General features: G+C 36.8%; 1 protein-coding gene and 1 non-coding gene across 4 annotated transcripts in view; both read right to left on the reverse strand.

Annotated features, from left to right (window-relative positions):
• Window positions 1-1,072: 1,072 nt before the first annotated feature.
• PIK3C3 (phosphatidylinositol 3-kinase catalytic subunit type 3) overlaps window positions 1,073-26,427 on the reverse strand; it is a 140,971-nt gene continuing 115,616 nt past the window's right edge. For all 3 annotated transcript variants that reach the window (XM_078060394.1, XM_078060393.1, XM_078060392.1), the window contains 4 exons: window positions 25,108-25,276; window positions 18,469-18,559; window positions 11,271-11,396; window positions 1,073-1,887 (listed from right to left, as the gene is read on the reverse strand). In XM_078060394.1, coding sequence (XP_077916520.1) covers window positions 1,873-1,887; window positions 11,271-11,396; window positions 18,469-18,559; window positions 25,108-25,276 — 401 coding nt within the window. In that variant the 3' untranslated portion in view covers window positions 1,073-1,872. The remainder of the gene's footprint in view (window positions 1,888-11,270; window positions 11,397-18,468; window positions 18,560-25,107; window positions 25,277-26,427) is intronic.
• Window positions 20,247-20,404, reverse strand: LOC118536241 (U1 spliceosomal RNA). The gene has a single exon (XR_004917570.2). It is a non-coding gene; the product is annotated as a U1 spliceosomal RNA (small nuclear RNA).

Consider the following 26,427-nt stretch of genomic DNA (forward strand, 5'->3'; position numbering starts at 1 on the left):
TCGTTGCTGTAATGAAGATTATATGCTTTTCAGAGGTTAACATATTTCTTTCTATCTTGTCCCTTTACAGAAAATGTTTGCCAAACCTCTGAAATGGGAGATGCAAGTATAACAAAAATACCTACCTTTATTAAATGCCAATTAAAAAAACTATAAAGAATTATAAGAGGGGCACCTGGATAGCACAGTTGGTTGGGCATTGGAGTCTTGATTTCAGCTCAGGTTGTGATCTCAGGGTACTGAAATTGAGCCCCGAGTCGGGGTCCACGCTCAGCATGAAGTCCGCTTGGAACGCTCTCCCTCTGCACCTCCCTCCTCGCGCGCATGCATGTGTTGTTTCTCTCTCTCAAATAAAAATAAATAAATCTTAAAAAAAAAAAAAAAAAGAATTGTAAGAGTTCAGGAGTTTGGCCACTTTCAACAGGGCCATTTCAAGAAAATTTTTCAGAGCCAACAGAAATAGGACTCAAAGAATGAGAATACAGACAGATTCAAAACTTCTCGGCAACAGAAAGTGATATAAACACATCAAGCACAGAAAAAGCAAGATAGAGGATGGAGCTTCCAGCTCATGGGCATCAACTCTCTTACAATGATTTGAAGAGATCTTTTCATCTTTTCTGGTTTTCAAACCAGCATGTATGTTTTACACAAACCACACTCCATGTGCCTCTAGGTCATCTCCTAATTATGTGCTTGCTATCCAGCTGGTAACCCCACTCTAAAGGGGCAAACTCCCAGATACAAAAATGTGGTGACAAACACTGTAATTAATGGCATTCTCTGAAATTGGATATTTAATATTTATTCAGCACTGAAAGAATGAGATACTGTTTTTCTTCCAAAAAAAGTCACATGACTATGCCACACATTAATCTGTAAAGATTATTATTATGTTGCTCTTCTGTTTTCGTACGTGTTCTTTTCCCAAAGTTCCATGAGGCAAAAAGGCTAGATGGATTAGCAGGACTAAAAGTCTTAAAAGACAAGAAATCATTTTGCTTAAATCAGAAAGGATATATTACATTAGCAGGTCTAGTAAAGGTATTTCAAAAACCTTTTGAAAAGTAAGTTTGCATCAAAAATGTATTTATTGCAGAAAGACAATTTATGCTTACATGTACATGTAAAAATATCTTGGGCTCAACACTGAAAGCGGCTGTCACTATGACCTTTGGCCAGTAATTCAGATGGCTACATATGCATATCCTGTTTTATGTACTTACAAGGTAGGAGAACTGTAAACTAACCATAGTTTTCAAATAAGATATAATTAAAAGTGAGAGAAAATGACTGTCTTATTTGAAGTATACGTAGTAATTGCTGAACTGTAAAAGAATGAGCCACAATATGTAAAACTTTAAGTATTGCAGCTTAGGCAAAAACAAACATGAGTGTGAGGAAAAAGAGAGGGAAAGTGGGGAGGGAGAGACAAACCAAAAAAGCCTTCTTGACTGAGACAATCCAAATTCATAACTACTGTCCTGATGTGAAGAGATGATTTAAAAAAAAAAAAAAAAGGACATTTCAAACTCAAAAACTAAAATGTTTTACTATTTCAACATAAAATTCTTCCAGAACTCTCATAATATGTACATGATCCTGGAATAAATTTCTCACTTCTTAGCTTATTAACAATGTGTACATTTGAAAATAAACGTATACAGTATTTCAAAACAAACCCTTCAAGACCATATTTAAGCAATGACATCCAAAGAAACTGACTTCAGGCACCATGTAACATTTAGGATATATGGTATCTTGAAGATCAAATGTTCTCTTCCTTGTTACTCTGAAGTCTTCCTTATACAGAGGTTGCTTCTAAAGTAGTTTTCTTACAGAGCCAAACATCCTGATGTGCCGAGTCCAGTTTCATTTTCTCCAGTACTACAAAAATCAAAAACAGATAAACAAGTAGAAAGCAATTAACTTCAATTTCACAAAGAAAAATAAACAACAGAGTTTACAGTTTTAAGAAATGGCTTAGTTCTTGGCATGATATTTTTAGTGACTAAAAAGCTGTAGCTTATTCCACAGAGTGCACCCACTTCATTCCAGAACTGATCTGGAATCAAATCAAAGACAGTACTCCTGAAAGAACAAGGAAGCCCAGTCAGGAGTTGTGTGGGGGCCAACACATTAACAGTGTTTGATATTAAAATATCAAGGGGAAATGAAAGAAACCAATGTTTTTAGTACCTATTTTGTGCAGGCACCCTCACAGGTACCTCAGATATTGCTTATAAAGAGATGTGTGACACTGCACCTCTCTTCATTATCTCTCAAAATTAGCATTCCGTGAAATTCAGAGAATGCTACCCATTGCTTCTGAGAGCTAGATAATACAAAAATCATCTGCAACAGTTAATGGTTGTCTTTAACATGTACAGATGCTGCCAGTCACCACTTTCTCAATACAGACAACTCTTTTTTTTTTTTTTTAAGATTTTATTTATTTATTTGACAGAGAGAGAGAGAGGAAGAGAGCGTGTGCACAAGCAGGGGGAGTGGCAGGCAGAGGGAGAGGGAGAAGCAGGTGCCCCACAGAGCAGGGGGAGCCCGATGCGGGGCTCGATCCCAGGACCCTGGGATCATGACCTGAGCCAAAGGCAGTCGTTTAACCGACTGAGCCACCCAGGCGCCCAGGATGGACAACTCTTGATTGTTTGGGTGAACATAACTGAGTCATCCATAACTCATGTGCCATATATATATACATATATATATATATATGCGGGCAGTATCTTGGAGGAAATAAAAATGCTGGACATGGGCAACATAATTTTGTTTCCATGAACTTCACCTCATTATCACTCTAAGAAAAAAACATGAAGGGAAAAAAAAAAAACACCTCACTGACAATTATTTGTGGGTGTGTGTGTACATTCACGAATATGTATAAAAATGTGAAAGATGTTGACTGATTTTAATCTGATACAATTTAAAGTGGTGATTCTAGCAAGAATATGGTAAGATTCAGCTTTAATGCTTTTAAGAGGAATGTAATTTCTGATTTAAGAAGCTGTTTAAATATCTTCTAGGTGACAACATCAGAGGAAATAAAAATAAACTTCTCAAATGGTCCCTGGCACTTATATAAAATCAGTACGTTCATTTGGTGCCTACTACGTGCCAGAACAGCTCAGGTTCTGTGAGAGTCCCCAGGATACTCGAGATAAAAAAAGCCTGAAGACAAAAACAGGGTCACCACTCATATACACACAAGCACATTCAAGAGTTGGGCAATGGGTAGGGAACTCATTCCAGACAACGAGCAAAGGTGGACTGTTTGTGGGGGCTTGAGGGAAAATATTCAGTATGAGAAATTGCCATGGGGGTAAATCAGCAGAGCTACAGAGAAGGCTCTTTTTGTAGGCTGGTGGAAGATGATTAAAGTTGAAAATGCGGGTTAGCGCCAAACTGTGGAGGGTCCTCACAGACATGCTAGGAAGTCTAAATATCCTGGAAACGAGGAAAACCACACATGTGGATAAGTATGTTTGTATGTGTGGGAGAAACACTGCTATGGAACAGACGGTCTCTAATAGATCGCCTGAATACTTCTGAGAGTCTGTCTGCGGGGGAAAAAAATCAGTAATACTATGTAGCAGAGTCAGTCCCAAAATGTTCAACTCCCTATACATCTGATGAATTTATATAAAAGGGTCTGATACAACAGAGGGGCAGGAAAACAACAGTATGACAACTAACTTTCCTAAAAGCAGTTAATGAAGCAAACAGACAAATCTTACGGTGGATTATACTTGTGACTGAAAACTTGCCCCACAGAAGACAAGGAAATTAAATTTCTACAGATAAAAAATAAACTGCAGGACATTTTAGCTGAAAATTATGGGGCATTCTGCTGACTGCTGCTATTACAGTAATTACTCTGTAGACTTTAAAACATTTGTAATGTCCCAAGTGCCTGTATGATGTTTTTAAACGTGGCTGGTTCTACCGGCTACTCGCACGGCAGTGTTGGCGGACTGCAGAGTGACCTGAGAGCACGCGGCCGTCAATAAAACTCAAGACTGGCTTGTGGCCAATGTGCAAAATAAATGTTATCCCACATTTATCATATTTATCTGGGATTAACTGTTCTCAATGACTCCTTTTTAAATCACACTCTCTTGGTTGTTTGCACAACTGATTTTTTTTTTTTTTCTTTTGGGGGTGGATGAAACATTAAGGAGAGAAAAGTTAAAAGATCATTTTTTTCAATTTACAAGTATACTTTTTAAAACTCGCTACTCACACCAAAATCCACTCATCTCTAATAAAAGCTTAAATACATATATCAAGAAAAACATGATTTAGAAACTACTGTCTATTTCTACAACCTAGGGCCTGGGTCTGAATCTGGACTTTTGTCCTCTCTTAGCTCTGAGACCATGAGTTATTTAATCTCAGCCTTGGTTTTCTCTTATGTAAAACAGGCCTGGTGATACACCCACTTCACAGGGGTGAGGATTAAACAAGGTGATGCAGAGAAAGCTCTTTATGTAATTTCTGGCACATATAAGTGTTCAATAGGCTGCAATTATTACTATTATTATTGTTTTTTTGTTGTTGTTAATTTTTATTCCTCCTAGGATAATTCAGATAAATTAGGAATAGATCTGGGACACAAAATGATACAAAATACTTTTGTATGATATACTGGTATTGTAATATTTATTTAAGCCACTGGTCTGGGAATCATCTACATCTTTAGAAAATTATTTACTAAATTAAAAAAAAAAAAAGCTTGGTTTTTGAGAAAAATTTCTCTTTGGCTAAAGAATTCAATACTTTTTTGTTTTGTTCAATTAAATATTTTACACTGCTGTTTTTTATTCCTAATGGTAAAATAAGATCCATATAACATAAACTCAGAAATGACACTCTATTCTCTTCTCCTAGGGCATCTTTTGCATCTATGAGCTCTCAAAGTAGATCAGAGAGTAGAGTAGTTACAGTGCAAACATACTACACGGGGTTGAGGTGTTAGGGTCAGCACATAAAGGTAAAACAGGAACATAAACAAAATTACTCGAAAAAAGCCATCAGAAGGCAACACATTCTATATAGTCATCTCTCCAAAAGTTCAGAACAGGAAGCTTTTCCCTTAATACTGATGCAAAAAAACTTGGTTTTTTGAGCAGCAGATGGGGCAGATGGATGGCCTGCACTTAGAAGCCTCGTTGTACAAAAAAACGAGAATCCTCAATAACTGGAATCACATTCAGCATGGCAAGATGTCATGTCATGGGAGACACCTGGGATCTGAAACATCCCTGAAGGAGCTCCTCTCACATTTATTAGGACATATGCTGTTCAGGAAAAACATCAGGCAGAATAACCACATTGTTTGTCTCCTTTCATTGTTTTGTTTTTTTTTTTTTATCTTTTTTAAATCACCACAAGTATATATAGTTGAATTCTCTTCAGTTAAAGGCACATAATATATGACTGCACATTCATGTGCCCCTCTGCTTGGACCTGTGCTTTTCCCCCTTGAACACCACAGGGTCTAATTAAGGATTCTTGCCAAATGTAAAGCAGTAACGTGTTCTCAGTATCTTGAGCTGGAACTTGGGTAAACTTTCTGAACGTCATCTGTTCTTATGTTTTAACTCTCGGTCTACAAAAAATATATCTCTAACGCTGATTAATCTACCAAGATTTAGTTAATTAGATTAATATGTACTAAGATGAATGGAAACCACACCTCACTCTCCAGCCCTTTATCATCAATCAGTAGAGAGAGAGAAAGACAGGACAAAGCAGAAACAGGGAAGAAGCGGGCTGTTGCATGACAGATTACCATCCAAAGGCTAGTTTTAGAGCAGTAAGTGACCCAAACTAAGTGACCTCTACCTTTCTGTGCAGACAAGACTAGAAAGCCCTTTAAAGATCATTTCAGTGGGGACAAGAGTTCTGATGATGCAATCTCAAAGACAATGACCTAAATAAAAGTGTTTTTCTGTGGAAAATTTGTATCACTAATAGGTGGGTGTTGCTAGGCAACGAATATTGCAGTGTTTAATCTCTACCCTTCCTAAGGAATGGTATGATCGAAGAAAATAAGTCTTTTCAGCATTGCAACATAACAGTTGTATGTGGCAATTTTGTAGTCTTCTTTTAGACTATACTTTCTTTTATGCTGAAACAACTATAATTTTTGTTAACATGTATCAATCAGTTTACCTCCATTTTTAGAAAATTGTCCTACAATCCACAGTGATTAATAGGAATGCACTAAAATTAGCCTAAATCAATTAGCAGTATACATCCTTATTGTAAATGTTATGAGTGACCAAAAAAACCAGATGTTGGTCATCTGGATTTGCACGTGCATGTCATTTATTCTAAGTATTACTTAGAAAATAAATAGTCACTACTTAGAAAATATACAGCATTTAGAAGTGTGAGTTTCAAAGAGAAAATAAACTTTAGAGATTAGTTAAGAAATAGCTATGCTTCAGGGTGTCTGGATGGCTCAGTCAGTTAATCGTCCAATTCTTGATTTTGACTCAGGTCATGATCTCAGGGTCCTGGGATCGAGCCCCGCATTGGGCTCTGTGCTCAGCACAGAGTCTACTTGTCCTTCTCCCTCTGTCCCTCCCCCCATGCTCACTTGCTTGCTTGCTATCTCTAAAATAAAATAATAAAATCTTTAAAAAGAAAAATAGCTATGCTGCTATAATTTCATAATTTGAAAAGACTTAGATGAAGTTAAAACCGTATTTAGTATCTTTTGTAACCTTCAATGCCTAAACAAATTCCAATGACATTAAACATCCTTGGGTTACTCTGATTTTGATATTGTTTCAGTTGCACAAGAGTATAGGCACAGGTAATGAGTATAGGCAGAGGTGACATATTTAAGGAAACCTAAGATAGCATGAGCATTTTCAAGTTCATTTCTTAGGATGTAGAATATCGTGGGATATTCTGGTAAAGACTTGAATTTGATAAGCTAGGAAACAACTTTTTATGTGGCTCAGCCCTCTCATCTCTAAGAGGGGAGAATGTTAAAACTCACTTTTGTGGTTATAGTAAAGATTATATAACGTTAAAAAACAGTGAAGCACTGTATGAAATAAAAAGTTCAAATAAATAAGGTTATTGTTGTCCCAGACACGATTATCTCTCATTGTAAAATGGAGCGCTGAGATATGATCTATAAAATTTTGTCTACATAAATATCCATGCTGTATTAAGTCTCCACTATTACCTGTCTAGGATGACGCTGGTGGTCTTTACATTGCTGGAGTCATCCAGATATTTGCTCTTAATTCATATTCATGCTGCTATGGCCTTGATTTTATTTTATTTTTTTTTAAGATTTTATTTATTTATTTGACAGAGAGAGAGAGAGAGAGAGGGCACAAGCAGGAGTGGCAGGCAGAGGGAGAGGCCCGATGCGGGACTCAATCCCAGGACCCTGGGATCATGACCTGAGCCGAAGGCAGATGATTAACCAACTGAGCCACCCAGGCACCCCTTTATGGCCTTGATTTTAGATAATAATACTATTTTGTTATCAAGAATCTATCCTAGTACAAAAGAGTTTGTAACAATGAAGGCCAAACTAATTTACAGTAACTATTTATCCAGGATTTCTACATCTTATCTACCATTTTACTGAAGAACTAAAATACAGAAACCCAAGAAAGACTTAATATTTCTTTCCAAGAAATATAATCCTCTGTTAGTTCATGCTTATAAAATTATCTTTCCCAAGTCTAAGAGTACATCCACCGCTATTACCAATTTATTGGCCATATTCATATTTTCTCTGTGAATAGAAAAGGTACATGCATTAACTCTTGGTTCTAAACAACCGTTGTAATTTAACCATCGGTGCTGGGGGTTTCATTTATTTTCAGTCTTTGCAATAGTCAATATAAGCTTTATATATGGAAAGCAATTAACCTTTGTGTATCTCTGACAATAGATTAAATTTATATTAGTTTTTATCTCAATACCAATCACTTTACAGATGTGGAAACTGAGGCCCAGAGACATTGGTAAAGAAAGGTCTCTCTGTTACTACCTCCCCCAAGTAAGAATGTGGTCCCTTTTTTATCTAGCTTTTTCTCTCCTCTATTTTTCATACAGGGAATTAAGAAAAATAGTCCTTCTGGGGCACCTGGATAGCTCAGTCAGTTAAGCCTCCGACTCTTGATTCCAGCTCAGGTCATGGTCTTGAGGTCATGAGATCCAGCCCCACATCAGGCTCCCTTTTCAGCAGGGAGTCTGCTTAAATTCTCTCTCTCTCCCTCTCCCTCTGCCCCTCCCCTCCCAGCCCCAGGCACTCTCTCTCTCTTGCAAATTGACAACACAATTTCAAAACTAAACTAAAGTATACTACTAGTTCAGGGGCGCCTGGGTGCCTCAGGCAGTTAAGCATCTGCCTTCAGCTCAGGTCATGACCTCAGGGTCCTGGGATCAAGGTCCACATGGGGATCCCTACTCAGTGGTGAGTCTGTTTCTCCCTCTCCTCCTCCCCCTGCTCCTGCTCTCTCTCTCTCTGGCTCGCTCACTTTCTCTCTCTCAAATAAGTAAATAAAATCTTTTAAAAAAATAAATAAATAATAAATAAAGTATACCACAAGTACATTTACAGAACTTGCTTGAAAGCTCAAACTTTAAGCTAGAGTATATTAGATGTGTAGCAGTTAAGTCTTCAAAGATGCCACACTTAATCCCTCTCCTCCAGAGTACACACTTCTCTTGTCCCTGAGAGTCAGGGCTGGCCTTCTGACTGGCTCTAAGAGGCCTGCTGCCCCCACTTTCACATTCCTTGGGGGGCAGCTGTCGCCATGCAGGAGAACGGCAGCCCTGGGTAGAGTCGGAATAGCGAGAGAAGCGGACACAGGCCGTCTGGAGCAGCACCAAAGTGTAGATGTGTGAAAACTTTCGGACCCTTCAGACAAACCCAATCCCCAGCTGAACACAGCTGAATGAGTGAACCCACCTGACATAACAGGAAACAAAAGAGCCATGTGGCTGGGCTCTGGCTGAAATCCTGACTGGAGAATCAATCATAAGAAGTAATAAATCATTATTGTTTTTTAAGCTAGTGAGTTCAGGTTTGTTAAACAGCTACAGATAATCTGAAATGAGGTGTCAGGCAGCAGCATTAATTTTAAGTGTGGAGTTTTAGCTCTATTATATGGTAAATGCCCAGGAAACTAAAGGAGAAAACTGAGAAACTTGAAGTATGCAGGAAGGAAAACTCCTGAAGGAGAGAAATTTGTTCAGCTATAGATAAGGATAGAGCAAAATGAAATATAAATAACCAACTCTGAAGGAAATGCAAAGACAGAGAAGTTAAAAGTTTCTAACCTCAAGCATGTTACAACTATTTGAGTTTTTAAAAAGAAAAAAAAGGGTGTACATACAAAAAGGGAGAGAGAAAGTAACTGGATTGTGAGGGCTGTGCCAGGGAAAGTTTCAGTAACTCATAATATAGCAGTATGCAAGACACTGAGAAGAGAACGAGTTTCAAAAATACTGGATATGGGAGTCAAAAGATTTGGGTTCAAGTCTTGGTTCTGTCCCTTGTTAGTCACATGACGTTAGCGAAGTCATTATCCCATTCTGGGTTTCTATCCCCTATTGCTCCAAAATACTCTACTGTGCTATATGGAAACTCAGATCTACCATTAGCTAGACAAATCATGTACCATCTGGGATGGTTTATTCTCTTGAGGAGTGACTGGTTAGGATTTAACAACCTGGGAAGCAGACCCTGATCGGTCCTTGCAATAAAATATGACCCAAATTGGTGTTCTGGGAGAAGAAACTTTTTGTTAAGCCAGAAAAAGAGGATAAGCTAACATTTACAGGAAGAAACTCCTTTATGTCTCTTGGGTGTTTTTTAAGTAGATAAGGCACTGTGCTAATAGGTGAGTAACAGATATAGCTTCGTCTTCAAGAAGTTTGTATTTTAGGAGTTATAAGACAAGTATCCTCAAGTACCTATAATAGAAAGCAAAATATAAGTGCAACTCATAATAAAGGTAAAAGTACTATAAATATCCAGAGGAAGATGAATCAAAGTGGCATTAAGAATAGATCTTGGAGGACAGCTTGGATTTGGTAAGCAGAAGTTTACCAAAGATTCATTGTTAAGAAGATGGATGTTCTATGCTGAAGAAATGGCAGCTGCAAAGTAATCACAGAGACAGAAAAGAACAAAATATTCAGAGAGAGTATTAGGGAAACACCTTGGAAAGTAGGTTGGAATACAATATTCTGGAAGGCCTTGGGCTGCCAGAGATTGGACTTCACTGTTAGGCAATGGGGAAACATTGTGCACACTGAAATTTAAAAAAATAAAAAGGATAAGGTGAAACATTATTTTGTGAAAATATATCTGACCAGGATATTTAGAAGGATAAAAAATGCTTAGAGGAAAAAAAAAAAAACTAAAACAGAAGAATTATAAAGGGTTTTAGTTATCCAAGATATATTAAAGAACAAAAAATGGATTAAAATGTTAGTAGTCAGAAAATGATCGAAAAGGATAATTAAAGAAATGGTTAAACTAAAAAGACTCACAAGGCTTGGTGACAGTGGTATTGGGTGAAGGAGAAGGCAAAGCAGACAGGCTCTGAGCTTGGGTGATTAGTAAAATTATTAACGGGATATGTAAAATCAGGAAGGTGTGTGCAAGGAGAAGAGTGTGAGTGTGTGGGAGGGAAAGAGGTCTAATTTTTCTGTTTGCTCACCATTTTCATAATCATCCTCATTAGGAAATTCATAATTAAACCAGGTTTTAAACCTGAGGTTTACCACCATAGGCTAGTGTGAAAAGGTCTCCCTCAGACATTTGCATGCAAGATTCTACTAACAGTAAGTCTACAGATAGACCTTTTCAGTGTGTGGTATGCACAGCTTTTTTCAGCTTCTAAACTCCTTTCCTAGCATTTCACCATTTGTGAAAACCCAAAAAGTGCTCACGTCTCACTCGCCAAGGCCTCCGTTAGACCCAAGACCATTCTCAGGAAAGATTTACAATCACCACTAACTACAAAGGACACATATACCTATGCTGACACTCCACAATTTAGTTTACAACTGAAAATTTAAGTGGGATGTTTTAGAGTTAATAATGTATGCAACACATTCACATCAGCTGGCTGATGTCAAAAAGGCTTGATAAAACGCAGAGAAGACATCATCATTAGCAGGAGAAAAGCATGGCTCTCTGAGGACTCTGGGGTAGGACACGGAAAAGCTGTGATCAATTGCACTACCTTCAGAGAACTTACCTGGGCAAACTTGTGAATCTGTTCTACCACTGCAGCAAAGAGAGCATGGACACTTTCATCGATCAGACTCTGCATGTAATGTACTGCCTCTTCATCAGACAGGTCTAGTCGGAATTTATCCTGAACCTACAAGGTCATAGTAGGTTAGTCTTTTGAATGAAAAAAAAAAGGACTCAATTTGAAGAGACAGCATCAGATTGATACAGATGTTGTTACAATATATTATGACCTATTTCTATGACAAAGAAGTAATTCATAACTTAAGAAGTTCTGAATATTATCATTCTTTTGAGTGAAGTTTACTGTTTTTGCTATATGCTCTTTATCACCCTTTCCTTGTTGCTTGTTACGTTTCTTTTTTTTTTTAAGAAAAAATAAACAATAAACATGATTCTGCTAGGTGCTGCAAATATAAAAAAGTGTGCTTTATTTTTTTACGTTTCTTTTTTCCTAAAGTTTTATTTACATAATCTCTACACCCCATATGGGGCTCGAACCCACAACCGAGATCAAGAGTCTCATGCTCTTGGGAGCCAGCTAGGCGCCCCTATTTTCTTTTGCATTTCAAAGCTAGAACTACTGTATGAAATTTAAAATGAGGCATACTTATTAATAATCTCCTTCCTTCACTTTATCCCTGTTACTTATTATTAAATGGATATACCAAGGTGAGATTATAGTATCATTCTTCCACACCATTTCAATGCCTATACAAGAACAGGAACCATGTTAATCACTGGCAAAATAAAGATCTTCCAAAATGTCTCCTTTCCTATAGCAATTCCTTATACTTCTGCCAAGTACTACTTCAATTGGTCTGCAATTTCAAAGAGAGAGGAATTTCCCTTTATTTCATATTTAAAGTTACAGCTGATTCCCGATAAGAATAACTAGAATTTTTATTATAATAACTAGAAAAAGTCTAGTTATTTTATGAGAATGATTCCTAAAAAATAAAAGCCAGTGTTATTGAATGAATACTCTGTGCAAAACACTTTACATGCAGTATTTCATCTGACTCTGAGGTAGACAGTATCTCCACCTCTAAGATGCAGAAACGGAGGCAAAGAGAATTTATGACGCCAACCTACCCAGACACCCTTAACTGATGGCAAGGGTCTCATGCTTCCAGACAATCTCATGCCACTGCACGTAACCATTATAATTCTACTCCTTTCTCCTCTTGTAAGTGACCCAAATATACTTTTGAAAAAGCAGGCAAGGAGAAAATGTTTCTAAGCAAATAAAAAGTGGTCACATTTAGTATTTCCTTTTAAGTATAGAATTTAACTACTAGGAAACTAAGAAGGACACAGTAGGACAACCCACAGCCCTGGATTTGCACTTATCTCGTCACTAGATTGGAGATATGCCAAATGATCCAAGAGCTCTGCAGCTTCAGGATGAGAAAGTAAAAGAGGTAGATATAAAAAGTGAAGGACAGTTCAGTGGAGTTTCTAAAGGAATACCTTGAATGAACTAGCTCTCCCATTTCTGAATCCCAATTAATGGCGTATCTGTTCCTTGAGTTTAATCCTTTATTTTCTTTGACTTAAAAAGATGTCTGACAGGTCTGGAACTATTTTTAAGGACACCAAAAAACTATAGGGCAGTAGAATCAAAATTTTGGCCTAATTTATCAAAACTTACATGCTTCTATTAAGTGTTGCAACACAGACTATATGTATTTGGCATAGAAAGTAGACATTATTTACCAAATATGAAAAAATCATCCTCAACCGCACATAAATGGCTGATTTGGCATCATATATACTGACCAGGCTACCTGCTATTGTCCCATGGGTCCTTAAGGTCCTAATCCTTTTCTTCAAGCTACATTCTCTCTGCTCTTCAGGTTATAGGTTTAAGCTCTATTCATGCATGTGCACGTGCACACACACACACACACAGTCTCTAACATTCCAATTAGTACTAAATACTAAATTTTGTCTTTAATAGCATTTTGATGTACACTCTTCTTGCATCCACGTTCTCAGGTGTGTACAGCTATTCCCCACACAAAACCCTGCAATCCATTTCTAGACTAAACTATACTGTCCTTCCTAAGGAGTACAGGGAGATTTCATTTATACCTAATCTTTACCCTTCGTCTTTCAAAGCTCAAAATACATCATTACAAGACTAATTTAACATTCATTAATAAAGAAGACTTTTGCTTAAAATAATTTAGTGTTTAGCATCTCTGAAATAAGAGTAACTTTCATTAAAATAATAAAAGCAGACATTCCCTATTAAATATTTTTAATTCAAATTAATTAGAATTTTAAAAAGTTTTTCCTTGTACTCATTTTTTAATAATTTAATCACAGAAGTGATTACAACAAAGGAAAAATTTTCACTCATCAGAGTAAAAGGAAGAGTTTTAATGTAAACATTATTTCCTTGCTGAGTTCATTTGATTATCTGAGCTGCATTAGAATTAAAAAATTCCCTTACTTGAATAAAAACCAGAATTTTTTTTTTTAATATTTTATTTATTTATTTGACAGAGAGAGACACAGTGAAACAGGGAACACAAGTAGGGGGAGTGGGAGAGGGAGAAGCAGGCTTCCCGCGGAGCAGGGAGCCCGATGCGGGGCTCGATCCCAGGACCCTGGGATCATGACCTGAGCCGAAGCAGTCACTTAACGACTGAGCCACCCAGGCGCCCCTAAAAACCAGAATTTAAAATAAAGAATTAAAAAGAAAAATTATAAAAAATGAACCCCCATCCAACTACTGCTAAAAGAGAATCAATGCTATAATTGTATTAAGACACAGGACTAGTAGAGAAAAATAAAATCTACGTTACCAAAATTCAATGTGAATGGATGTTACGGCTTGTATGTTTTGTTTTTTTTTTAATTTTTAATTTAATTATATTTTATTTTTAGATTTTTTTTAATTAACATATTATTTGTTTCAGGGGTAGAGGTCTGTGATTCATCAGTCTTACACAACACATAGTGCTCACCACAACACATACCCTCCCCAGTGTCCATCACCCAGCCACCCCTTCCCTCCCACGGCTTGTATGTTTTAATAAACAAACCTTGTAGGCACCAAGGGTAATTTAATTTTACAGGTCATTTGAAATAGATCTTCAGACAATTTGTAGCTGCTTGTAATATATAAAATTTGTTTTAAAGTTTAGTCAAAAATCGGGCGCCTGGGTGGCTCAGTTGGTTAAGCGACTGCCTTCGGCTCAGGTCATGATCCTGGAGTCCCTGGATCGAGTCCCGCATCGGGCTCCCTGCTCGGCAGGGAGTCTGCTTCTCCCTCTGACCCTCCCCCCTCTTATGTGCTTGCTCTCTCTCATTCTCTCTCTCTCAAATAAATAAATAAAAAATCTTTAAAAAAAAAAAAAAAAAAAAAAAGTTTAGTCAAAAATCAATTTAGAGAGGGGTGCCTGGGTGGCACAGTCAGTTAAGCCTCTGCCTTTGGGTCGGGTCATGGTCCCAGGGCCTTGGGATCAAGCCCAGCATCTGGTTCCCTGCTCAGCAGGAAGTCTGCTTCTCTTCTCCCTTTCCCTCTGCCTCTCCCCTGGCTCGTGCTCTCTTACCCTCAAATAAAGAAATAAAATTTTTAAAAAATCAATTTAGAGAAAGAACACATCCATTTATTCTTCAACACAAAATAGTATTATCTCGTTAAATTACTCTGAACAAACTTATTACCACAGTTTAAAAGATTTCCTTACTACTGATTTAAAGAAAAACACAAATGAAAAAGCACTGACTGTCAAGTGGTCATGTCTATCCATTAAACTATTCTATTTCTCTCCCTCCCCCCATTTTTTTTAAATAGAGACTCACCTGTATCAAAAGCTAAGAAAATTTAAAACTCCCTGAAGATAAGCAATTGTCTTTTATCAATACACATTCCCCAGTAACAAAGTTAATAATATGCTAGGAAATATAAGTTTTCTTTTTTTTTTTAATTGAAGTATAGTCAACACATAATGTTACATTAGTTTCTGAATACATAGGTTTTTTATCTCAAATATTTTAACTTCCTTTATTCACTAGGACAATCTATAGGAGTTGACAAAGAAGTCTTATTTCCATATCACATGTTCATAAAATATTTCCTTTTAATTTATTCAGAAAGAGCTGGACATATCTTACTTCGTGAGCCTTTCCTGGCCACAAATTTTAAAATTTCCAGAATCAATGCCAACTCAACTTTTTATTTCCCTCTCTCGTTTATTTTTTTTTCTCTAAACACTAACCACGATTAGTATGTTATATATTTTACTTTATCCTGTTTCTTTTCTGTTTCCCTTATTAGAAGGTAAGCTCCATGAGGGTGGAAAATTTTGTTTTGTTTATTATTACTATAACTCAAGCACTAAGACAGTGCTTGACACATAGTAAATAGCTCAATAAATACCACTGAGTATTTATCCAAAATAAAAAATAAATCTTTAAAAAAAAATTAGCATGATCCCTTTGCTCATTTTTGGAAATTTGTCTATCCACTGTGCTTTAGTTATACTAGCACATAACACTTTGCTTTATATCAATATGCATTATTTTTATTAGACTACTTGGATAACTTTGTTCTAAATTATTAAAAGGATTAAAGCAACTTTTGTGCAAGCTTCCCATGGCACAAAGCAAAGAGCGGCACACTAACCTACTACTACCAGATACTTAATGTTTGTGACTGATGATCATATGTTTTAAATTGTGATTCCATCTCACATTTTTGGGCAATTTTGTTTTCTAAGAAATAAACATGATTAACAAAAATATCATGTATTCCATATATAAGTATTCAATTTCCAAAAAATTAAAACAAAATTGATATATACTAAATTAAGTTATGGAGACAGGAAAACATTGTTGTGCTTCGTTATGATTACTCAAATAATTTAAATAATCTGTACTTCTCTCAGCCTCAAATGTGCTACTCTATTTCCCTAGTTGGTTTCCATTCATAAGGTCAACACAAAAATTTTCCAAGCGGTAAGAGTTTGAAGTAATGTTAGCAACTGTTATTTCAACAAGGTATAAAAATCTATACTTCTTAAAAAATGAAATATATGACACAAATTTTAGCCTTTTCCAGAATAACTTTCCAATATTATTATGGCTTTAATGTCAAATTTATGTTGCAAATAATTACTTCATATTCTTAATAAAACAGCAGAAAGCAAAGAAACCTTTTATGAAAAATCCTTTTGGGGAGATATATGGTGAAATGCCTTTTTTTTTCAAGGTTCATGTAATTGAAATTAAAATAAACAGCTAAGGAGTACCAGTCTAAAGAAAAATAACTAATACACATGCTTTTTTTTCTTCCCAAAATAAACTGCTTTGTGTGCTAAAAGATAGTTCCACTAACATAGCTGTAACAAAGGGCACTGTCCATTTTAAACAATAACATCAATGATTTTCTAAAAGAGAAACAAATAACACAAAAGACCTAATAAGAACAAGAACAACACAACTTAACTAGCAGAAGAAATTCAAAGACTCAGTTTAACAAATATTGTTAGAGAGCTTTCATAATTGACTTCTGAACACGAAGGAAATCAGGGAAGAGTGACTATATGACCAGAGATAAATGGATTTAAAATACACAACAAAACAAGTCCTGAATATATCAATGCAAAAAAAAGGGGGGGGTGGGGCAACAATATTTGAATCTAGTGTACCCATCAGTTACAGCCAAGGAAATTTTCAGCAAGCAACTATATTTCTTGATGAATGAGCTTTAGTCAATAAATAAAAAATAAATGACAAAAGGAAGTCATGTCAAAAACCAATGTGATGACTAGTCTATTTCCTATGGGGAGAAGGGAGTTTACTGGAACAGTGCTTGCTGGATAAAATAATAAATGAAGTCTTAATAAGAGCATAATTTTCTTAAATGGCTCAACAATAAAGTATTTCCATTAAAACCCCCTCTTAATACTTGTGATAGACTTACAAAACTAGGTAAAAGAGATTCTTATTTATGTTTGCAGTGGTCTGAATATTTGTGCCTCCTTCCCCCCAAATCCATGTTGAAATACTAATGCCCAATGTGAAAGATATTAGGGTAGAGCCTTGGGAGGTGCTTAGTCATGAGAGTGGAATCCTTATAGAAGAGATCCCATGGAGCTCCCTAGCACTGCTGCCACATGAAGGTACAAGAAGACTTCAACCCAAAGAGGGCTCTCACCTGACCATACTGGCACCCTGATCTTGGACTTTTAGATTCCAAAACTATGAGAAATAAATTTCTGTGGTTTATAAGCCATCCATTCTCTGGTACTTTGTTATAGCAGCCCAAATGGACTAAGACAATGTTCAATCCAGAGGAATCTTTCTAATAATGTTCAGAGTCCATAATGTCAGAAGTTACGAGCTTTTTGGTCCCAATTATTATTTTCATCCCCCACAGAGACTCCACCTCTGAGACTGCTACTGTCCTTTAGTAATTGTATACTTCTGCAAGGCAAAAAATTATACTATCTTCCAAGTTCAATATCGGTTATCACACTGATATTGAAGATTATCTTATGTTATCTTTGGATTTGAAAAAGGGCTTTCTACATACTATCTCCAACTGCCCCCTGCCCTCCCCCCGCCAAATCAGAGAATCAGAAGCTAATTCAGACAAAAATCTTCAAATCTGCTATCCTTTCTCCCATCCCTTGCTAGAATTCATGGTACGACAACTCTGAATCACTGTTCACCTACACAAAGACTATCCTTTTTTCTTTTCCTTGTAGGCCTAGTTAAAAGGCAGGTCTCTACTCTGCTGTAAGAAACGCCTGTAACCAAGGATATGGATGGGAAGGATAAAGAATGGCTCTTTTCTCCCAGTTAGGATCATTAATAGTTTGTCTCTGATCTTTAGCATGCATAGCCCAGGAGTGCCAGGAATCAGATATCCTATCAGGATTATTAAAGAAGTGCTAAACTTTCTAGAAAAAAGAGCAAGGGTCATAGATACAATGGAGATTTTCTTTGTAGATACAATGACCTAGTCATGTGACTGTGGGTATGAACAGAACTGGCTGCAGGAACCGGAGAGGCTAATGGATTCTGGAAGGTAAAAAAAATTAAACAAAGGGTCTCTTTCTTAATTTATGTTACTTAAGAGTCTAGAGTCAGGGACATCAAGGGGAAATGGGTTATTAAAACCTTAATATCCTTTATATATGAAAAGTAGACTAATATACCTGACAATGTATAAAAATTACCTTTTTCACAGTTTTATCTGGTTCAAGAGCAATATCTGGAATGTTTGCATCCACCATCAAGGAAAACAAGTTCAAAATCAGGTTAGAATACCTAAAGGAAAGTGAAAAAAGAAAAAAAAGCAATGTGTTAGACTTCTGCAGTTCTTTCTCCTGTAAAGAATACTCCTAGAAGTAGTAGCTGTACTTGGATCTTTACTATTACTCCTACAGAATATAGAATGTGCCATTATCAGCTGTCTCAATGAAAAGTATCTTATTCTGGGGTCTTGATATAATGTCCTTTCTAGGTCCCACACTATGGGATAAACTTTTGGAGTAGCCATCTAATGGCATTCTTTTCGTTCTTATGGTAAGAATATTCTTTTTAGGAGAAATCTAAGGAGAATCCACTTTATACCTAATTAGCATTTAGTGAACACTGAAGATCTGTCTTTGCTAGATGATGTCAAGAATCTGCTACCTTAAGACTACCTCAGTGTGTCATGGCTAAAGGAATGAAAGAGATACACTGTCATCCCTCTAAACATTCAGGAATATCCCCCAGGGATATTAATCACCATTTTAGGAACCACAGAGGCTTGTATGGATATACGCAATCCTAAATGAAGGAGAAAATAGCTAGTACTCTATTATACTAAGGATAGGCTAGATATATAAATAATATCATCTTTGGACTATGCTGGCCCTATAGGAACTAAAGGTTTATCCTCACCAATCCTCAAATTCTTCCACCTCCTCTCCCTCTAGAAAGAACGGTACTATTCCAAATGTTCATTTCCAGAAGTGGAGCCTTGTGGGGAAAGATGTAAGTGTATCCTGGGCACAATCCACCTCCTGCTCCAGAATACTCTCCCCTTAGACAGTTATAATTTTTCTGGATGGCCCTTAGTAACAAAGGAGATTCAGGTTTGACTTTGGGGATGGATGTGAGTAAACGAAGCTTTGTTTTTAGGCAATAAAGGCTTTTAGCTGATCTCAGTAAAATTATCAACAAGTACCTTGCATGTCTTCTCTAGGGATGGAGGTCAGGCATTAGGTGATACTAGCCATCTACTCATCCATTATATAAAAAGGCACAACTTGTTACCTAAAAACTGGCTATTGTTGAACTATAATGATAATGGAACTTACAGACAAAAATAACTATTCATATAAACTTCAAATTACCTTTTTATCATTTCTGAATTTTATATTGTCCATGAAAATCTAGAGGGACTATAGAAGGAAAAAAAAAAAGAGGGACTATAATGAAAACTAATACCTTGAAGTCATCTTCTAATCAAATTATGCCCTAACTCACTTATACTCATATAGTAATAGCTAAACAGCTTTAACCTAGCTTTAAGTTACTAATTTCCTTGAGGGAATTGATCTAAAAAAAAAAAAAAAAATTACCACAGATGTTATTCCATTTCTACTCATATAATAATTGTATTTATTCACCCAACAAATATTTACTGAGTATTCACTCTATACATTGTTCTAGGCACAAGGAATACAGTGGCAAACTGAACCAATAAGGTCCCTACATTCATGAAGTTTACATTCTGGAAGAGAATGGGGGACTCACAAAATAAAATGATAACATAATTTCATACCTGGCTGACTGATAAAAAGATTTAAAATAAAAGAAAAATCAGGGAAATGGGTTAGAGATTGATGGGTTAGGGAAACCATCTTAAGCAGTGAAGATTTTATTCTAAATGCGCTGGGAGGCAGCAACTGAGTGTAAAGTGTGGAGTAACACACTCAGACACGCATTTTTATTTTATCTTTTTCAGGGGCAGTGTGAACACAGTCCCCCACTACCACAAATTATGCAGCTGAGTTTCCCACATTTGGGGGAATTGCAGGGGTGAGCACATCCAGAGTGCAATGAATAAGGCTCACCCTAAGAAAACCACCTTCGTGATCATGGCATCTCCCCTGCAAGTAGGAGATACGCATTGTTAAAAGCTCGCTGTCTAGGGAGAAAAGAAACAATAGAGATATTCTCAGGCTGTACGTTGGAGATGAAGTGGAAGACAGTTGCTGATGGTTTTAATGGAGCAAGGGAGAGAGGGCAGAGGAACTGAATGTCACCAAGGATTCAGCCTAAGCAATGGGAAACTACCGTTGTTCACAAAATAAGAAAGAGAAGGAACAAAGAGCAGGATTGGGGACAGGGAATCAGTAATAATCTGTTTTAGACATACTGAGTTTGAAGTGCCTATCAGATTCTTAGTCAAGATGTCAAGTAGACAGAGAACTCAGAGGGGATATCAGGGCTGATGCTATCAGTTCAAAACATCAGCATTTGGATCCTAATGAAAGTCACAAGTCTGGATGAAAATGCTGAAAGAGAGTTTAGGGGGAAAAATGATACAGAACCAGAAGGTTAATACTGACAATAGAACTTCTAGACCGTTGAATATGTAAAGATCAGACAGAAGAGGGAAGATCAGCAAAGCAGCAGAAGTAGCCAGCAAGGCAAAAAGAAAACAGAGGAGTGGGTTACACCAAATCTAAGAAAGGTTTCCAGGAACAAAGAAGAGCTCAACTGTGTCAAAGACGCTAGGATGAAAGGAGCCACTAGATTTGGTATAGTAACTGTTTATCTTGATAAAATTAGTTTTAATAGTAGAGTAGGGCTGAAGTCTTACTGGAGAAGGCTGAAGGAAGAAAAGGAGGCGAGTCAGTGGAGACAGTGAGAACAGACCTTTTTAAAGCAGATGGGCTGTGAAAGAGAGTAAAGAACTAAGGCAAACTAAGTTTGGAAGTTGCAATAGGAAGCAAGGAGGGCACCAAGCTTTGAGATATGTAGGATACGGAAATCAAGAAGATCCACTTGAGAGGGCTGCAAGGACCATGGTAGCAGCAGAGTACAGCCAGCTGCTAGTATTATGTCATGAAAAAAATACGCTCTTTCAACGAACCCTCAATTATTCGCACTCTGCTCTGTTGACTATACAGTTTTTCCCAATCCTGCCATAAGGGAATCTCAGGAATATATCACAGGGTAGATTCACAGAGTAACACAGGGAGGGGAAAACAAAGCTCAATTTTGAAAGGGATATTTCAGAGGTTCTCAAGACTGGAAGTCCATTAGATTTACCTGGGAGCTTCTTAAAACTATTAATGCCTGAGCCCAATCCCAGACCAAGTAAATCTGACGGGCCTCAAAACTATTTTTCCCCCTGGGGCGCCTGGGTGGCTCAGTCGTTAGGCGTCTGCCTTCGGCTCAGGTCATGATCCCAGGGTCCTGGGATCGGGCCCCGCATCGGGCTCCCTGCTCAGCGGGGAGCCTGCTTCTCCCTCTCCCACTCCCCCTGCTTGTGTTCTCTCTCTTGCTATGTCTCTCTGTGTCAAATAAATAAAATCTTAAAAAAAAAAAACAAAAGAAAACTGTTTTTCCCCCTAAAGTTCCCCCAGGTAATTCTAATGGACAGCCAGGATCTATGTTAAAATGTTTGCCTTCATGGAAACATATGTGTGTTTCTTTTTTAAAAGGCAAACATTAATGTTTTCTGGAGTATCTGTTGGTTTTAATTTAGCCACCCATGCTGCTATTATTGTAGCAAAGGAAAACAAAATGTAAATAAATATAAAATGGAATATTCTGTAAGAAGCTTAAACATCCAATTACTTTGTAGAAAATCTGTCACTACCTTAACTGTATTAATCCTTTACATCTGTCGCTATGAACCTGCATTTTCCAATTAAGATAGGGCACATGACCCCCCCAAAGGAAAGTATATATTAAATAGCATAGTCATTCAATATTCTACCCAGAAAAAAAGATTTAAAGGTTACTAGACATCTTTCAAACCATTATCAAAAGAAAATATAAGGTCATCCAAAGATGGTCTAAATTGTTCATTGAAAACCTTCAATATTAAAAATAGAAATGCATTTAACTATATCAAGTGAGGTTTCCTACAGTGTTCCCAGAGGTCTATTACCCCTACAATATATCCACTTGGCATGCAACAAATATTGAAGAAGAATCCTACAAAAAAAAAAAAAAAAATTTATTTAATAAGTGTACTACTTCAAGGAGGGAGAACAATGAAGCTAATGATGAAAGGAAGTATGATCAATAAAGTCACGGCTGTTTGGTAACTATGCAAACATTCTCAGACAATGTAAGAACTTTATTTGATATAGTCAAATGCATTCTTAATTTCAGTATTTTTACTGGAAAATTTAGGCTGTCTTTGTATCCTAAGTGTCTATTAATGTTTGGCATATACGTGGGTTAAGAGAAGGAGTTATGTTTTCCTTGGACACTTAAAATATTTTAGCATTACTCTTGCCGTGAGACAGTATTCAAAAACCAAATTTACCAATTACTGCTGTATTAGGTATTGATTAATAAAAGAGATGATACTATATTTTGTTACATGAAAATCAGAACACCACAAAATGTGTTCTGATATCTATACAATTGTAACCATTCATAAGTTAGTTCAAAAGGAACTGCTCTGTTTACATGGTCCAATGTTAGTGAATGGTTTCTTGCTGCAGAAAATGATCAGCCATCAATAAAAAACCATGAAAAGGAGGTAGTTTGTCATACCTATAAACCGTAATTTTAAAAAGTTCCAAATAACCTTAGCTCTAAACACACTTTTAAGTATCAGGTTGATTCTTATGGCATAAAGGCAATTTTTTACTAGCAGAACAATGTTCTAAAATACATTAAAAAATAAATGTTGGGGGCACCTGGGTGGCTCTGTCGGTTAAGCGTCCAACTCCTGGTTTATGCTCAGGTAGTTATCTCATCAGGGTCGTGAGATCAAGCCCCAGGTCAGGCTCTGTGCTCAGCATGGAGTCTGCTTGAGATTATTTCTCCCTCTCCTTCTGCCCCTCCCCACTGCACTTTCTCCCCCTAAATTCAATAAATAAATAAAATCTTTAAAAAATTAAAAATAAGAAAAATAAATGTTTATTAAAATATTAGGGTCTAGCTGATCTTACCCAAAGTACAGTGAAATTTTAAAAAATAAAGCAGTTTTCATGAAGACTTAACATAAAATTATTTAGATTAATCTGATTTTTCTTAGTAGTGATGAAAGTTAACTTTGGCTCCACATTAATAACCTGCCTGTTTTCTCATTCTACTAAATTGCTACTAATCCATTATCAATGACAGTTTATAAAGCACACTGTTTTCCTTCTGCTTTCAGTAAGATAGAGCACCTTTGACATTTCTCTAGTTATCATTTCATATCATTCCGTCTGCCTCGTCATTGAGAAGGCCATGGTTCCAACTAGTTTTCGGTAGGCTTTGACTCTTTTAAATTAAAAATCCCAGATATTAAAGCGGAACTCTCATCTCATCTCTCTGAAAGTGCTTCTTGCATCAACAGACAAATTAAAGAGCATTGATCTCATTATTCTTTCAGCATTTCTGGTTAAGTAAAACTGAGTCACTCTGCCACCTAAAGGATAAATAGTGTGGCTGTTTGTAACATGCACGTCAGAGTTTGTGACACATGGTACAGACTGAGTTAACAATGGTGGCCTAATGAGTCACTGTGGAGATGAAATCTGATTAATAGAGTACAGCCATTCTCCTAGGACCAGGAGCATCAACATCATCCAGGAACATGACCTCACCCCAGATATGAAGCAGAAGTTCTGGGGGTTCTCATATAAATACTGAAGATTCTCACTTAATAAACATACAGAGTGTCTATGTTCTAACCACTGCATAAGTAACTGAGGTTACAAAGACAAATAAGACAGAGCCCACGTGCATAGACAACTTACTGTCTACCGGTCATATATTTTCACTGGGAAGAGATGTAAGAAGGTATGTCTCCTGGGATGGGAGTTTCTGCATAGTTAAGTTGGGTCAAATGATCCTGTCATTTTTGACTAATCACCGGAGCCATGTCCTAAATTTAACAAGCATGACTTTTTTTTTTTTTCCTGATGTTAAGTCCTAAGTAAACTAGGATGAAGAAAGCAGAGATAGAGAGTGGCATTGGAGAAAGAAGAAGGGATAGAGAAAAATCAATTTTTTTCCTTTAGCAGGATGACTGATGAGGTGCTAAAGAGACAAAATCATATGTAACATTTATTCTTCCATCATTTAACAAACTTCTAAATGCTCCTGAAGAACTGAAACTAAAGCTGATAAAGTTGCTACAGAATAAAAATGAATGGATTAGTATCACTTTAAATAAGCTAAATACTTCATTCTTTGATAAAGAAACAGGAAGTGAGTTTGGGAGAAGGAAAAGAACTCAACATCGTGATTATAATCCTTCAAGACTGGCTTCAGGGAGATGTGAATGGTTATGAAGCTTCTTAATCTTTTCTCCATCCCAGCACTGTAAAAGCGCACATAGTATATTTTACTAAAATGATTATAACCCACTGATTTTGAAGCCTCCATGTTTGCCTAATCTTATGGAATGTCAGCTTCCTATTTGGTGGCATTTAGCAATCAAATAATTAGTGGGAAAGCAAGAAATTCTTTTTTCTTTTGCTATCAGACTGTTTATCAAAATAGATACTATATGTGCATTAAGAAATACTTTTGCCTGTGTCATTCTGGAAAAGAGTGATGTTAAAGAATGTATACATTTGAACAACTCCTTTTCTTGCTCTATGAAATGAATTTATCAAAATTCTCTACGATCAACTTACCTTCGAAGGTGGAGAAAAGCCGTGTAACACTGTTTACGGAACTCTTGGTACTGCTCACTCTGGGTGCCCCCCATTCCTTCTACCATTTCTTTATTCAGCTTCATTGGAGGAGGAAGAGGCTTTGGATCCCGACCCAAAATATATCCGAAGTCTATGTGGAAGAGTTTGCCTGGATATTGATAAGAAACTCATTTGTTTCCAGAATTATCTTTAAAAACTGAGAAGGGGATATGTCATATAATTGGTCTAAGCAGTGTCTCTTCATAAAGAATATTAATTCATGATGAAGTCTATTAAATTGTTTAATCCTCTAAACCCAGGCTTGGGAGTGGTCTTCAGAGCATTCTGCAGTTCATTTTAACTTACATTTATTCAGATGAAGCTATAGTTAAAATAATCTCAGAGTAGTATTAATTTATATTCCACTTTTAGATCTTCAGAATCAAAGACAGCCAAGGCTAGATAACTTTTTAACGGATTAGCAGAAATTAGTATCTTGTAGCAAATTTCTCATGCTAAAGTTTACACAAACTCCATTCATAAGCAGAAGACCTTTTCTTTTAAGTATTGCTGAGATGAACCCTTAAACTTATCACTATTCCCCTTACCAGAACAAAACCAAATCCCCCAAATTTCAAATTACATTCTTAGCTTCAGCTGAACCATTTTCAACTACTCCATGTCACTCGGTAGCTGCAGACTAGGAAGCCACAGTATTTATGTCCACCGAGAGCTGAAGACAGCTGCAGTGCCCATGATGACAAACCCTAGGACAGTTACCTAAACCCACAGACAAGATATGTAAGAACATGACCGATCATTCACTTTAGAGAATGATTCACCATTGAATTCATAAAGCATCCTGTGACTTATAAGTAGGTATAAAAGAGGCATACATTTTAACAGAAAAAGTAGCCCCCTGGATCCTACAACCCAAGCTTCATCAAGGCAGGGATTTATGCCCATTTTGTGTATGGCTGTATCCCCAGCCTCAGAATAGTTTCTGGCACACAGTAGGCACTCACTGTTGAATGAAGGAATGAATTCATTTAAAAAGCCAGCCAAAAATCTCCCTCGTGCAATCTGCCCACTCGTTTGTCTTGTGATACATTATATGACCTGTTTTATGTGAAAACCTACCCTCCATCATGTACTTGGGAAGCTCAGGTACCCCTGCCCCATCAAGAGCTGCAGCCAAAAACTTTGCTCCTTCAAGTACGTGTACTGAGTTTGGGCATACTTTTGCCATCTTGCAAAGTATTTTTATACATCAATTCTACCATTACCATGTTAGCTAAACCCTCTACCTTTTTCTCTGAG

This window comes from Halichoerus grypus, chromosome 13, assembly GCF_964656455.1.
Source record: "Halichoerus grypus chromosome 13, mHalGry1.hap1.1, whole genome shotgun sequence".
Taxonomy (NCBI): Eukaryota; Metazoa; Chordata; class Mammalia; order Carnivora; family Phocidae; genus Halichoerus; species Halichoerus grypus.